At 36.8% G+C, this 17,232-nt stretch overlaps 1 protein-coding gene across 2 annotated transcripts in view; it reads left to right on the forward strand.

The window, feature by feature from the left end:
• LOC139143679 (retinoic acid receptor beta-like) overlaps window positions 1-17,232 on the forward strand; it is a 62,472-nt gene that overhangs the window by 27,728 nt on the left and 17,512 nt on the right. Inside the window, exons 4-6 of one of the 2 annotated variants that reach the window (XM_070714200.1) lie at window positions 1,950-2,091; window positions 7,902-8,056; window positions 15,436-15,477. In XM_070714200.1, the coding sequence (XP_070570301.1) occupies window positions 1,950-2,091; window positions 7,902-8,056; window positions 15,436-15,477 (339 nt within the window). The remainder of the gene's footprint in view (window positions 1-1,949; window positions 2,092-7,901; window positions 8,057-15,435; window positions 15,478-17,232) is intronic. The other variant, XM_070714201.1, reaches the window with a different exon arrangement.

A 17,232-nucleotide genomic window follows, 5' to 3' on the forward strand; every position in this document is an offset into this window, starting at 1 on the left:
AATAGGATTTGAGATTTTTGTGAGTGAGTTATATGTGCAATTTGATATAATGCTATTGTTTAGCTAAATGCTATACAGACCATGTTTTACCATGACACCTATGACAACACATATAAAACAACATTAGAAAATCAAAACATAGTCAACATGTACTGATCTCTTTTCAGGGAGATCCAGCAGGGTTTTCTGCAAGGGGATTTTTAGGGATGGGTAACCTGTGAGTTTTTCCAGCAATCTATTGATATATTAATAATCATTTAAAAATATATTTCCACAACAATATAATATGCAAATTAATCATTGCTATGTAAATTAACCATTTCCCTGTTTTTTTCAAACTACCTATATTGAATCATGATCTCACAGGAATAAAGGCAGTTGTTTCTTCAGATGAGAAAGCACACAGTGCTGGTCATCTTATACCTAGGCTGTGGGTAAGAAAGTTGTGAGAACAAATAGGAGACAGTGGAATCTGCTAACGGTAGATATGTTTGTGTATGACAGATACAGTAATTTGTCCAGAATAACCCTTTTTCGAGTGCAGGTTGTTCCAAACGCGGTTCATTCTTTGCTTTACATCCATGCATGTGCAGGTCTTCAGAGTTTTTCAGCAAGAAAGAAACAAAACCAACTTTGCTTGTGCAATTTCCATTGTTAGGTGTGTTCTGTTACACAACCAAGCCATGACTCACATTGGGACAAAATAACAGAACTCATATTACAGCCACTGAACCAAACCAGTGTACCCTCTTGAAGCATATAGTTACAGGAATTTGTTATTGTATTAGAAATGCGTTAACTCTTGCCATATTTTGTTCATGTCCTTTGATACTGTTATCATCACAAACAGGTTCTTGACATGAGTATAGTAGTATACAGGGGTCCATTTTATCATCTTTTAGGACAGGAAGAATAATTAACTTGTTCCTTGGCATTGCTAATTCTACTTTAGTCAATTTGGAATTTTGTTGAAATTGTGTAAATATTAAGACCCCAACCATGACTATCTTGAGGATACTAAAAAGACAATAGTGCAATTGTTTACTTTGAAGGGCTGGTAGCATGTGAAAATGGTCAGAATTTCCTCTGTCAACACTGCCTGTATATGTAATACCTCTATTATTATGGACAATTTGTGAAATGTAGACTCCAAGTCGCCAGTAGCAATTAAATAGAGAGATTTTGCTAGTTTGTTATAAACAATTTCACCTGCTGTCTCTGTTGGTTAGCCAAAAAAATTCCAGGAGCAATAAATGTTTTTCTCTGGCCTTTACTGTACGTATTACTGCATGTACATTCTGCTGTCTCCCCCCTCCCGCACTGGCATCTAGCGATGAAACAGCAGAATACACAGCAAGCCCAATTGCAAATGCCCCGAGTATGGCATGCTTGCACTGTCTCCATGGAGTTCTGTCATAGAAGTCGTTCAAAAATTTCATAAATTAATGAGACATACAACTGTTAATTGAAACATGGCAGTTAGATGAAATGGCCACGGCAAATTGATTTTATAGCAAAAAAAAAAAGAAAAGTTTTAGAGTATTTTCATTACCCTGTGACAGTCCTTGAAATGCATTTTCTCCAGAATTTATCAGACGCTGCCATCTATGTGCAACCTCTTCTTGTAGACAACGCTCTCTTGAGGACACTTCTCTGTATAAAGGACAAGTTTTTTGAGGTGAAAGTTACCAGTTGAAAAGGGAACAGCTGTCTGTTTCTGACACCTCACTGTGTTAAAGTACATTTGCCATTCTGGCACGTGTCCTTAGTCGACAGCTAGACTACATGATACATGTGTCTTTCCAATACTCACTTCACTTGGTCGCATCCTTTGCTTACATTGCTTATACATCATAACTTCTGTCTGTCATGCTTTTTTACACAACAGATGATCGATATGCCAGTTTCAATTTTTTTTTCATTTGTCTCTGTTTTTTTAATTTTTGCAGGGATTTTTCCGGAGAAGTATACAAAAGAATATGCAATACACATGTCACAGGGACAAGAAATGCATCATAAACAAAGTGACAAGGAACAGATGCCAGTACTGCAGATTACAAAAGTGTTTCGACGTTGGAATGTCAAAAGAATGTAAGTTTTGCTGGCTTCTTCTTCCTGCCGCGTACTTTGACCACCATCTGGGGATGTGCAGGAGACAAAAAAAAGACAAAAACTAAAGTGAAAACAAAAGGAAGAAAAAGGGTGTGGGTGTTGCTAGGAATACCCGTATCATGACGTTAACACTTCAGCAACCTGATATGACGTTTACAATCTTACTGAAAACATGTTCAATTTCTAATCATTTTAGTATTGTGTTCTGGTTTGATAAGCATACCACATGACTTAAAAGCACCATATGCTCTCAAATGCTGTCAAAATGAGAGATTCTAAGGAGGCAAACTTGTCATTACTAGACAATATTTGTCTACATAAGATTCATATCATACTGGTTACTAAAAGGCAACTAATATAATGGTACATTGATGGACCATTCAAAGTAGCTAGAACATACAACATCAAATTCTTTGTATGCATGTACGAAGCAAGATTGCGGTGGAAAATTGACCAACCCATCATTTTTGGTATCTAATCCCAAAACTTACGTCCAGCGTACTGCTCTGATTTTCTGTCAAAGCTATAAAACTCCTCATTTGACTTATATCTCATAATTTAAAAAATTCTCCTAACATTGCCATTTGTCCAGGATGACAGAAAGTCCATCATGGCATGCTGATTTGCAGCGTGTTCTATAACCAGTTCAGCATGATGAACCTATCTTTGAAAAGAAAACAACGCATATCCCATCACGGATATTCATGCTGGAAAAGACTTCCATTTCCATTGTTGGGAATATGCATAGTTTGTAAAGCCTCACATCACCAAAGTGCTGATTATATAGCATTATTGACTGATGTAGTCTTTTGTAGATTCAATACAGTTTTTTTTCTGGTTTGATACATTTGATATTTTCCTCAATTAAAGTAATGTTGTATATGTACACCGGCGAAGGAAAAGCCTTGAAGGGGAAACCCCCTAAATGAGACGATGCCTTGTGGCGTATTCGTTATTATCGTACCTGGCAGCCAGTCTTGGAACCTACTGCCAGTTTCTTACGCAATTCTCTGAAGACGAGTCGTCTTTGCTGGTTTTTAGCTGCACATGTTTCTTGTATTCATTTTGTGCAACACTGATAGACCCCATAGTGGAAGCTGTCAGATATACAGTATACAACGTGCCCCAAATTGCATAGCCATTTTTTTCTGCCATATGTGAATTATTCTTACAAAAAAGAACGTAATTAAATACCGCAATTGTCGTCGTGATATGCCATTATGAGGCGGCTGTCTCCAGAATTGCCAATAATGTCTGGGACTTTCGTGTAATATGAGATTTCCAGTTGGGGTTTCACTTACGCATAATATGAGTCTTACTGCTTCAGCAGCATCTTCTTCTGTGATATTTAAAGGTGAGCATGTTGTACAATATGCCTTCATGATTGATTTCTGATGGGTATGGATCTGACATCATGAAAGTATCAGCTCTCCCACTGTTCCAGTGCACTATACATCATTTAATGTTAGGCCGAGCTTTGAATGTTTATTACGGTACAGTTTGACTGAGTTCTTCCACTTACAGATTAGTCTTCCTGAATTTGGTCCTATGTTTTTATATTTTCCCTTCTTTTCTTTTATTCATTTTTTGCATCCCTTTTTATTCCCAAGAGCTAGGCTCAGATAGTTGGACGGTTGTTACCATGACAAATCCGGCTTTTGTTTCATTTTGCTAGCCGTCCCTATGCCGGTAGACCTTTAGTGCAGCCATTCATGATTCATGTTGAGATGGTTAATACCACGTGTCATATCGTTGGGTGACTGTCTTTTGTATAGTTGCTATTAATATTTTATTGCATCAATTAATCCGTGTTCCACCCCATAAATAAAAAACGTTGGCATAGCTTCTTCGTCTTCAGAGATTAGATCGACCTTTACAGGAAAAACTGGGTTGAAATTAGTCTCTGTACTGTTGTCTGCTATGTACTACATTACAGTGTAGTTTTCATCACTGCCATTGATATTGAATTTGAACTGTGAACTGTGGCATTCTCAGACAGATAAGGACGACCTTGGCTGGAAATCAATAGACTCACATCCAAGCATGTAGCTGCTTTGTTTAGAGTCAAGGTCACTTTTGAAAGTGAACCAGCAGGCATGAAATTTATTGAGTTTTATTTTGCATGGGGCAACAACGCCAGTTTACTTTAAAAAATTTAGACTGCTAAAACCCAGTTTTCAGAGGCTTAGATGTGTTCTTCAAAGATATATCAAAGAGAGCTATTTCGGTGTAATAGCCACTGTTTTTGGTTAGATACTGCATTACGATTTATTGAATGTGCCAGTATCAACTCAGACTATGATTACGGATTATTGAATTAGGTCAATACACCTTCCCTTCCAAATTAGAATGCACGTACCGTACCCAACCCAAAACGGATGTACAGAAGAACACTGAGTGTGGACTAATACTCAATAACCAAAAAGTACTTGTATTCCATCTGTTAAAGTGAATTTGATTGCAAGCTGTCCACCACCCTAAGGTATTAGTACACACAAACTTTCAGTAAGGAAACTTTAAGTCATGCCTTTAAGAAATTGAGAATGAAAATCAGGGGTCATCATGCAAAATTTTGTTCTAGAGAAACAAATGACCAAATATTCACTGATTCTTCAATTCAAAATGGTTGCCATCCCTGTACCGGTAGTAGCTTAAAGGTAATACAGTCACCTGTAATCTAAATATGCCCATATATGGTCAAAGGGGCGTTCCTTGTTGTTGAAAATGCCCATGTGAGGGCGCTGTTTTTAAAAAGTGGCCACCTGCTTGAAATCTGTGAATGGTTAGACTTTCACTTTCAAAGGTAACTGTGGCAAAACTGGAACAGGTGACAGTATATCTCAACCCCAGTTCAGATTTAATACAAAATCTAGCAACACATGTACCGGTATATAAAGATTGCATTTTCAGAGGAAAACTGAAGGCAGAAACACTTCATAATCTTCTTTATATCTTAACCCCATGCCTTTTTGATGCTGGGTATTAAAGACAGTTCGCAAAGCCATCTTAACAGGGTAACTCTGAAGCATCTTGCGTAAATATATCTTATAGTTGATTTGAGATACAATCCAGCAGGGCTGAACTCTGCTAGTGGACAGTTTGAGGAGAAAAACTTGTCAGGGGCTTACATTGTTTAGAAAAACATTAATGAGTGTGAGTTGACTCATTTACAGAGTTTAGACGATGAACTGGTCACATTTGATGTTCATTTGAAAATAAGCACACAGTGAGCACATTATTTGTTGCAAAACAACATCAACTCACTTCATTAATTATTAGTAATAACAACAAGAACAACAACGCTGTCGACAGCAGCTAAAAAGAAAAGTGCCGTATCATGGATAAGAGAAATGAGTCGTTACTCCTGCCCAGTGCATAATAATTTCAAGGCAACGAGAGACAGAGACAGAGAGAGAGAGAGAGAGAGAGAGAGAGAGAGAGAGAGAGAGAGAGAGAGAGAGAGAGAGAGAGAGCGCGCACGCACACGCACACACACACACACACACACACACCTGGGACTCTATAACCATACACCTTTCAAAATCAGCTGGCCAGTGAGGTCAGTGCATGTGACCTTGCTTTATACTCATCATTAAATGTGAATACTCTTTCATTGTGTCAATGATGAACTGTTCCTGCAAAGAACAAATGAACTAGCAAGGTACATGTGTTATCAATTGATCATTTACACTAAATTGAAGGTCAGCTAGGTTATTTACGGAACGGCATTTGCGTCCTTTTGTGAACATGTGACAGTCTGAACACAATATGAATATGCTGATTTGTATGTTTTGTATGAGAATTTAATATCATTATCATTTCATTAACATTTCATTATAGGTGTTACAAATGTAAGCCTTATCGAAATAACAGTTTAATTGAGAATGGAAAACATTTGCTTAGTCAACTAGAAAATACTACACCAGTGTAGAGTTTCTCTCATTTTGATGGAGATATTAGAGAACTAGTACTTGTCAAAGAGGACTTGTCAAAGAGGAAATAACCATAAAAAACTGCATATTAAGGGAAACCTTAGTGAATATGTATGCTTTCAAAAATTCTTGTAAATGATTACTTACACACTTTCAGCAAACCTATTGGTATACAGTGCTACACTTTGGATAAGCCAGCTTCGTTATTATTCCTCAAAAGGTCAAGTCACAACATACATTATACATACTGGTACATTGCAGTGGCCAAGTATTATTGTTCAAAAATTAAGAGTCAATAGAAATTAGTAAAAATTATTGAGCATAAGGGCCAGTAATGCTAACTTTTGATGATTTTTCTTCAATTTTTGTTTTTAATGTCAACCATAATTTCTTGTTCTACTCCTCAGAGCATGTTGATGTATACGGTATTAAGCTTGTCAACACACGCTGAACATGTGTAAAACTGTTGTTATTGTTGAAAAGTAAATCCTGGTCCGGATTAGAATTCAAATGTAAATAACAGTGCATTGTACACATATAGGTGCTATGTTGACAAATACTGGTAAATAGTGTGTTTCAACATTCTTTTGGGAGTAGAATAAGAACTTATAATTGACGTACAAAATAAAAATAATGAAAAAAAATCATCAAAAGTTAGCATTACTGGCCCTTTGAATGTTTGGGTTACAAATGCAGCAGGTACTATCCAATTACCAGACACTGCCATGCATTCAAGATTATGTGATACCCCAGCCACTTTACTATTTGGTCATTCAATAGCCCAATATTTGCCACAATGGACCAGCAGATATTGAAAGTTTGAATTATCTTAATTCTGTATGTCTGAACAGCTGACTGTATTATTCGTTTGACAGGGAACTCCAAAATCACCTTTGAAGTGCTGTTTATTATGTCATTTGATTTGTGAAAGTTGGGATTGAAGGAGCTTTATTTGTTATTGTTTATGTTTGTTAATCATTGCATTATCATTGATGTTGTGAGTGCATATATAAGATAGCCATACGTGGGCTCCGTCAGCTCTTTTGCCACCATGGTTTGGCCCACACCCATTATTAATCAACTGTAATATGGACTGGCTTACTCAGCGTGGGAATGAGGGGTGAGCAGATTAAAGAGGAACCACAATTACTTCTTTCATGCCCACACTCCCTATCATCGGGTGCACACTTTGCTACCTTCCCACCAACCCAGTGAAATTTGTACATGTCAGTTGGTAGGCGTCATATTACATCCATTATGTATATGTATTTAGGCAGCTTGAGTTCATGCTTTACTATGATTACAGGCCATGAAGAAGTTACGGTGCCACCACGAGGGCAATGTTGATAAGAAAGTCCAGTTATTATGTTCTTGTGCATTTATTTACTCACAATGAAAACAATAGTGAAACAACAAACGTGAACAGTAATGAGTTATAAACATCCATTTCATTGTTATTGACAAAGGAAACATGAATCAAGTATAGATAGTTATTTCGGAGATCCTAAGTACCGGTATAATGGCTATTTCTGTGGTCCCAATGGTTTAATTGGTGAGAATCATATAGCAAATGGTAATGACAACAAGTTTAACCTTTTCACCTCATATTCCTGTATCCAGGTCCACACTTACCATTGAAAACAATGAGGTTGGACCAAATTACTGTGGTGAAAGGGATAAAAGCATCCCTTGATCCATCCTCCATCTTCAAGGGGGTTCTGCAATCACCTTGTCAGCCAGTAAATCAACAGCGAAACTGACTCCACCTGATAATAGCTTCAAAAACGATTTGTAAGCACATACAGTGTACATAGACACACGGTCAGAGATTGAGTGCACGATTTATTTTCTCTCCAGGTGTGCGGAATGACAGAAACAAGAAGAAGAAACTGAAACACGAAGTCAGCGAAAGCTATGAAATGACAACCGAGTTAGAGGACTTGATGGATATTGTAGTGAGGGCTCAAAAAGAGACATTTCCACCTGAAACCCCTAAGCCAGGATACAGAGTGGTGAGTGACGATTTTATTTTGTTTTTGTTTTATTTTGGTTTTTTGTTCCAAATACTGAAGACCATGCTTTCAGCAGGCAGGGAGCAATCTACTTTCCGATTTCAAACTCTGTAGCTTTTAAAAGAACTCCTATTTGCTGTATGGATAATAAGTATTATGAGCATTTGGGATAAGTAAAGGCATCCGTTATCTGTATGTATGTATGTCTATCTGTCCTGTGTATGTACCTATGCATAAGCTATGTATGAGTATTACATTTGTTAGAGTTGAAAGTGATACTGTTCAAATGCAGATTTTAGCTCCAAAATGTGCAAATGAGCTAAAAAATGTGAATATTGTAAAGAAAAAAAAATCATTCGGGAATCATATTCTTCCTTACTTGCTTTTAAGGTGGCATAAGATATTATGAAATAGGTCATTTTTATAAGTTAGTCAAAAAAAATTATCATGCAGTGGCTTATTATGAAGTAGGTCATTTTTATAATTCAGTCAAAAAAATATCATGCAATGCTTTTCAAATTGCTCTGAATTTGTCTGACTGGTTCCAAGGGATGTTCACTTTCTAATTTGTTTGAATACAGTGTACTTTTGTAATAATTTTTGTGGATATTTTTCGGGGGGGGGGGGGGGGGGGGGGGGGGGCCAGGAGGGAGTCCAAGTGCCTACTGAAAAACTGCTCCCTGATTCATTTAAGAATTGGCATGTTCCTCGGATGTTCTGATTCAGATTTGCACACATAATGATGAAATCAGTTCTATATTTTCAACATATATCTGTCTCTAATTTTGAAATTCTTCCCAGAAACTGCTTATCCCCGTGCCTTGTTGTAGTGTGCTTGTATGGGTCTTCCGACTCAGGTCTGTTCAAGTTACGACAAAACACTCGTAGCTTGATCGTTCTTTCATGATATACGGTACGTACAGTACCCAATGCCAGGATGGATGTATCAGTAGAGCTCCTGATTCCGATGAAGTTGACAAGCATCAGTGAAAATATGTTTGACAGACCCATGCCAGTGAAAGTCATGCATATGTGCATACGTAAATTCTGGTAGATGGGAGCACAGTGTACTCCATACGTCTGGTAGTTTCATCTTGTGGGGAAAAAAGTTGCAAATGTGCAGTTCATGTGTGGATGTGTACTTGTACAGACAGACACATTCTATTTGAGTATGAGGGTTTTCAGGAAAGGGTTGGGATACAATGTTTGTTCACTTCAGTTGTCTGAACTGGTGCTGTATTATTAATAACTCATTTCACAAAATTCATTTTTGATAAGTAAAACTGCACTCTGTTCAGTTTTGTCATGCTCCATTTTGTGTCCGCTATAAGCCACTTAATTCAATCAGAAATGTCACATCAATATCACGTCACACTTTTTTTATCAGTAGCCTCATTCATGGTCACAGGTGTTTCTGATCACTCAAGACATACAGCTTTGCAATTTGCATAAACACTTGTTGAAAAGTTGCTTTACTGCATACAAAATACCAAGAGGATGATAAATTTGACAATGTGTAAAAACAACTGTTCTTTAAACACTGGAATCCTCGTTTTTTAGAACAGTTATTGTTACCATTTTTCTCTTATCATACTTCCAGCCTGAAAAGGTGTTTCACCAGGGACATTGTAACGCAGTGTCTTCACCTTTGTAAATTTTACGAGGGTTCCCCAGTATTTTTTATTGGAGTTCTGAGTTAAATCAATGCAATCCCATTAGAGGACAGCAGAAATGGTACTTTGGTTCCCATGCCATTTTAATACCTATCTTCCCAAAACTTTACAAAAACACTACTTGTAAGCCACATGCTTTTAGGTCACTGCTGTGATTTCAGGGAATTATGGGAGTTGTGCTAGCTGTTTATCATAATTTTGTACCTTGAAATTGAAAGACTTAAGCTTTGCTCAAACTTTCTACAAGAAAACTTTAAGCCATTCCCTTTCGAAATCAATTAACAATCGAAATCAGGTATCTCTGTGCAAATTTGAAACTACCGGTAGAGTTAGGCTAGGTACAGTCAGTATGTAATGAGAACACTGTGTACATGAACAAATAAAAAATGCTTTAATATATGAACATCAAGTAAGTTGAGATTGATTTGTAACAGTGTAACAATTTTAATAGTGCAACAGTTGGTAGTAAGTAGTAGAGATAGAAGCATAACAGTTATTACTGATCTGTGAACAGCTGTTATTAATACTAAGTAGCAGAGACAGTAATATATATTATTGCCTGAATACATGGGTTTATGTGCCCGAGAGCAGGTGACAATTTGCCCGACGCCAGGAGGGCAAATTGTCTCCTGCTGCGAGGGCACATAAACCCATGTATTTAGGCAATAATATTTTTATTACATGCCCCTTCACAGTTAATGCTATATGACATTTAGTTACATGCAGGGCCTTTTCAAATAATTTTACCATTATCGACCGGCATCAAACAGATTTTACCGAAAGTCAAAATAGTAGCGCGCATGGATATTTTACATCTAGCGTTAAGCGTCTACTTTTACGTCGAAAATGTCGAAGGGCTTCACTGGACCGGGTAACCATGGAAACCGGTCAGTACATCGTTCACCGGCCCGCTAACATCCCGGATGTCCCTATTCAAATCAATGCACTGATTTGCACTCACATCGAGGCATGTAATAAGCCTAGCAGTGACTACTGAATAGTGGAGACAATGTAACAATTATTACATATCAGTGAAGACAATGTAGCAGTATACACATATTGACTGGCCATGAGGGTCACAGCATACATTTGTTGCACAAGGGCCTTAGAGTTGCCCAAAAACAGTCTGTTACCTGAAGCCATAGGCTGAGGGAAACAGACTGTGTTTCATGACAGTCAGGCGCAAGGGATCATAAATGTATGCTGCTACCAGCATACAGGCCAGTCAATATGTGTTTTGTAACACGTCACCTCATCCAAATTTCTCAATGAAAAATTGAGTAACTCCTCAGCTGTTATCACTCGTCTTGGTTGCAGATGTCATTTCCATCTTCGTTACACATTCTGGAATGTATGCATGTGTATAGATGGTTCTTCCAAATTTGCCCAGTCAATTGTTGTTCTGAAATGTTAACCAGTGAACAGTTATGGAAACTTTTACTGTTAATTTGTTCTTTTGCATATATCAGCATCGAAATGTCTCATACTATGAGACCGTAAATAGCGAATCACAATAATTGAGAGAACACTGATTGTAAAATAATCACAGTCATACCAATCCATAATCCGATAACACTCGGTCAAAATTCTTAATACAATAGTTATAAACACAAAACAGCACACAACAGACAGTAAATCACCGGTACACACAACAAAGTCAAATTCATGAAAGAAAGGTACCGGTATATGGACCTCTGACCAGAAGACCAAGAAGTGATATCAGGTGTTTCGAAAATATTAAGCGCAATGTAATTGCTGTCACTAAATGTGGCACCGACATATGTCATGTATAGACTACCGGTATATTGCATTCTGTTCGTGTTACCTGCCATCTGAGTTTCAAAAAAAAAAGTGGGCAAACTTTTCAACAGTGACTCAGCATGTAGCCATGGCATGAGTAGCAATAATGGAATTCACCATTCCATCAGCAATTCGGTTGTTAGGGTTATCAGAGGTGGCGTTATGCAATAATTATGTGTATTTGACGCAAATAAATCTGCTTTCGGGCAAAAATATAAATACCATGGCTAAGATTGACACATGAAATGAGTAAATGTATGATTATATGTATGTATTTTCTGATGGATTGCTGATTGAGTTCAGTCCTGGTACAGCATGCTATGTTCCACTGGATATTTGAGGTGGGCATTGAGTGATATGAATAATAATCACTAAACAAATCCTACCACAACGCATACAGGTATAAGGTGTTCATAAAATGTCGCTGGAATTATTAGACATTTTCGGGGACATTTCATCATGTGGAATCATCTTCAATCATGCCATTTGAATGATTGATAGGTGGCTTAGGCATAAACAAGACAGGCACTCATCTGATTGGTTTGAAGTTGATCTACTGTCAAACAAAACGCTACGCTCATTGCTGATGCTGCTTATCTCTCTTTATCATTTATTTCATTGTTTTCATCACCATTTTGATGTCAGACATGCAAATGAGAAAGGACAGAAAAGGCCCCAAAAAGTGTTTCTGGTCCTTGACATTCAGCAAAAGTGATTTGACGACGCCATTTTCTTTTTTCCCCCTTTTTTCTCCCTCCCCCCTTTTTTTCCTGTCAATAATCAACACTGGTTTGGCACTATTGATACAACAGTTATTGTCTTTTATCACTGGCTGCATAATACTTCCGTTTTCTGTTTAGCATTTTTAGCTCCGCTGTCAGCGACGCGGAGCTTATCAAATAGGTTGATTTTCCGTCGTCGTCCGTCGTCGTCCGTCGTCGTCGTCGTCCGTCAACAATTGCCTTCTCTTCTGAAACCGCAAGTCCGATTGCTTTGAAATTTTATGTGCAGTTCACTTGGGGTGACCTCACTTGAGTTTGTTCAAATCGTGGTGAAATTTGCATATTTGTATTTTTGGGGCATTTTTTGGAGTTTTTGGTAAAAAAATCTTCTTCTCTGAAACCGCTTGTCCGATTGCTTTGAAATTTGATATGCAGTTGACTTAGGGTGACTTCAGTCAGATTTGTTCAAATCGTGGTTGGATTTGCATATTTGTATTTTTAAGGCAATTTTTGTCATTTTTGGTAAAAAGATCTTTAAAAATCTTCTTCTTCAAAACTACCAGTCAGATAGCTTTGATATTTGGTACATATGTCCCTAGGGATGATCTTTTTCAGATTTGTTCAAATTGTGGAGAAATATGCAAATTTGCATTTTTAAGGCAATTTTTGCCATTTTTAGTCAAAAAATGTATTTCTCAAAAAGTACTGGTCTGATAGTTTTGAAATTTGGTATACAGGTTTCTACAGATGAACTTAGTAATATATATTGAATCTCTGATGAAATCTGTAATTTTGTAATTTTGGGGCAATTTTTGCCATTTTTGGTCAAAAAATGTGTATTTTCAAAACTACTCATCTGATAGCTTTGAAATTTGGTATACAGGTTCCTGCAGATGAACTGAATGATATTTATTGAAATTATGATGAAATCTTTAATTTTGTATTTTTGGGGCAATTTTTGCCATTTTTGGTCAAAAAATGTGTATTTCCAAAACTTGTCATCTGATAGCATTGCAATTTGGTATACAGGTTCCTACAGATCACCTTAATGATATTTATTGAAATTATGATGAAATCTGCAATTTTGTAATTTTGGGGCAATTTTTGCCATTTTTGGTCAAAAAATGTGTATTTCCAAAACTACTCATCTGATAGCTTTAAAATTTGGTATACAGGTTTCTATAGATGAACTTAAAAGTATTTATTGAAATAATGATGAAATCTGCAATTTTGAATTTTTTGGGCAATTTTTTCCATTTTTGGTCAAAAAATGTGTTTCTCAAAAAGTACTGGTCTGACAGCTTTGAAATATGGTATACAGGTTTCTATAGATGAACCAAATTTAATTTCTTGAAATTATGATGAAATCTGCAATTTTTGTTTTTGGGGGCAATTGTTGCCATTTTTGGTCAAAAATTATACTCTCAAAAAACTACTCATCAGATAGCTTTGGTTGACATGTTTTTAGGGATGATCTGATGTGATATATTCAAAGTATGATGAAATCTTCAATTGTGTATTTTTGCAGCTATTTTAGCCACTTTTTTCTGGCCACTGCATTGAGCTATCAAAGATTTCCACCTTCTTCATCAACATGTGTCAAAAATAGTTATTCTCTACATAAACACAGCGGAGCTATATCGGCCGCTAGGTCGCATTTTTGGACATACAAACAGGGATGTTAAGGATAGCTGTACTGATGAGTATGTAACAAGAAAAGGACATTACATGCAAGTTCTGAAGTGATGCACGCGATGACCAGAAGTGATAATTTTTAGCCTAATTATGAGCACATTGTTAAACAACCTGTCTTTGATACTTTTTGACGTAGCTCTGACTGCATCACGCTTGTTGCTGACCGAGCACAAATCAAAATGGCGGATTCTATTCAAGGTTAGGGATTTGCATATTGATCACGATTGCAAGGTAGTTATTTTGGCTTGGCCAGAGATGTCCCAGCAGCTTCTGTGTTTATTTCTAATGATTGTAAATTATTCACCTTTTAAAGTCTAACATTCAGCCGCCATTGCTGTTCCTGTTTTCGAGTACCGTGCTATGCCCAGATAGGGACCTCACTCCTGTAATTAACCCTTTGAGTGCCAAAGTCTATTTTGTCACCTTTATAAAATATACAACAGACAAATTTTTTCTCATTTTTGCCAAAATTTTGGTAAAAAACTGTAGCTGATGATGTGTGATATCCATTTAGTCCAAAATTATGAAAAAACTTACAGAAAAGTTCACAAAAATTGGCAAAATATTGCATTAAAATTTTGGTGGTAAAATTACAGCACTCAAAGGGTTAACAGAATGGGATAAATAAGACTCCAATTACACAATATGAATAACTGAACACACCGATTGCATATTTGTTTGAAAGTTATGAGTCTAGCATGTTGAGTTCAACAGTTCACGAACATGGTTACGTAGTACTACAATCATGTGCATCTGTAGATATGCTTGGTGTGGAGAGATGCCATACAAAGCAACAATGGCTGTGAAGAAGTTGACCAACATTTACAGAATTTATGATTTCCTTTGTTTGATTTCAAAAAGCAAAATAAATGTTAGCTTTGGCATTTCTTGCTGTAGTGATGCAAAAAAATATGATAAAAAATGTTCCTTTCCTGTTGAATTATGTGAGTTTTTAAAATATTTTTGAAAAGCTGCAGATTTTGTGAGGAGCTTCCAATTATAAGTACACATATGGTGTACTTACAACTGCAGATATCATGGTCTTCTATTCTTCAACCATCATGTTTCACACAGTCGATGATGTCATCTTTATCATTGATAAATGAATTTGCACTCTGCAAAATCGATAGTTCATGATGCAGGATTTCAACAGTAGCCATCCACAATACTTCCCAGGAGACTTCTGTCAGTGCAAGGATGTTGTATCATCATTGAATGACTAAGCTAAACTATACAACCTACACAGAGTTTCTTACATTTTAGACAAAAATTGACACAAAGTCAGCAGAGTTTGACTCCCTTTTTGCTCAGGCGTGTCAAAAACATGCATTAAAAAAAAGGAAATCCTAAGGCGACCTCTAATTATTTCATACATTGTGATGTCTGTGCAAGCTATAAGGAAAAAATATTTCCATTGCATCACACAATGCAGACACAATTTGTATGGCTCTCTACCTATTTTGTCTTGTTTTTCACATTCTCCTTTCAGCCTGCAAATCTACAAGTACCATCCTCTGAGCAAGGCCTGACAGTTAGTACCTCTTGATTCTTGCTCTTTTTAGCTCCATCGATCACATCAGCTCATTGTCATGACTGTCCCCACGCTCCATCAACCCCCCCACTAGATCGATACCCATCTTCCATATGCGGTGTCGAATTTCTCTTCAAAGGTTTTCTCCATATGAAAATCAGCGTCTAACCATATTTGCTATTGGTTTGACTGACAATTTGAATGAACGACATGACAAATTTGTCATTAAACGGAATACAAGAGCTGGTAAGAGAGCAATCACTCAGTATGTCATTGTGGTTGAGTAATTTCAAACTACGGTCCCATTTTTACTGATATGTATTTTCTTGTAACACACATTGTTCACATTTTCTTTTAGAAATTAAGTTTCTTCCAGTTTCTCCCGGTTGAAACACCCTTTTATTCTAAAATAGCATAACAAACATTCTTTACTTTTGCACATAAATCAAGATATATTATTCAGTTTTTCACGTAGAACAAAAGAAAATTAAGTCGTCATCAGGAGGCAAACATATTTTTATTGTTTGTCGAAGAAATCAAACTCTGAGAGCAAACTTTTCCCATTCCTAATTGACTTTATGAAAAGTGTATCTGTCTTGTCATATTTGGTTCTTTTTATTTATGTTGTCAGTTTCGGTCTCTGAAAAAGGGGACACGAGGAGTATACAAGTTACTCATCCAAAGCAGTGTAAAGCATGTGCATTTGTAATATAAACTGATAATTCATGAATAATTCATGAAAATTTTGGAAAATTGAGGCTTGATTCGGTGATCAGTGTGCAGCTGAGATTGATGGCAAAACCTCCATATATGAAGAAATAGCTTGTCATACAAGTCAAAAAAGCTTCTCATGACAGTCCAGGTTAGGACGAAAATTGTAATTGTGTTCTGTGTATTCCTTAAAACTAATAATTGTTGTGACTACTCAGGAGTATATCTCCGTAATATTTATCCATTGTAGTCTTGCTGATTTCATCAGCTAAAGTTTAAAGTGACAAACCTGTAGCCTTTGATGACATTTCAGTATTTTTCTATATTTTTCTGTCTAATCACTAAAGTATCTTTCAACACAAAGTCTTAGCATTGCCAACGCAATGCATTATGGGCAATATGCAGTGTTAGTGTTGACAAATGAATTCTAGTCTAGGCTAGAGCTCATTCAGTAATAGTAACATTGGATATGTCATACATACATGTATGTGCTGTGTTAGCAAAATTGATGCTGAGGCAATTTCTCCATGAATTTTTGGCAGCAGAGCAAAAAATGTTATTTTGTAAATCAGAACCAAAGTACTAGAAAACACATCACTGCTGCTGGAGCTTAAAGGTGGCAATAGTTCTTCCAAAGGAAGATCCACTCACCGTATTTGGTATCTGCTCTTAAGTGCCAGGATGCAGCTCATTTGCTAGTGCAACAGCTGCAGTTAGTCTGGTTCAAACCCTTGGTATCTTCTCTTATACTTCTTTCTGCTGTTTTGCTCTGAGTTAGTGTAACTCCAGGAGCCACACAACTTTTGCGCATGGAGATTAAAAAGCCCAATTCGAGCCAACTTGGCACTTGTGTTCTTTTGCCAAAGATTTCACCAATGGCAACCTCAAACTGGGTTGTGCATGATCTATATTGCTTTTTTGAGTGGATTTGTTTGGTTGCACTGCACTGGTTATTATGTCATCATAATTCAGGAATTTACCTCTTCTCCCCATTTCCCTTTATTGAAGCCCAGCTTTGCTATAGACAACAATAGGACAGGACCA

Source organism: Ptychodera flava, chromosome 11, assembly GCF_041260155.1.
Source record: "Ptychodera flava strain L36383 chromosome 11, AS_Pfla_20210202, whole genome shotgun sequence".
NCBI classification, from domain to species: domain Eukaryota; kingdom Metazoa; phylum Hemichordata; class Enteropneusta; family Ptychoderidae; genus Ptychodera; species Ptychodera flava.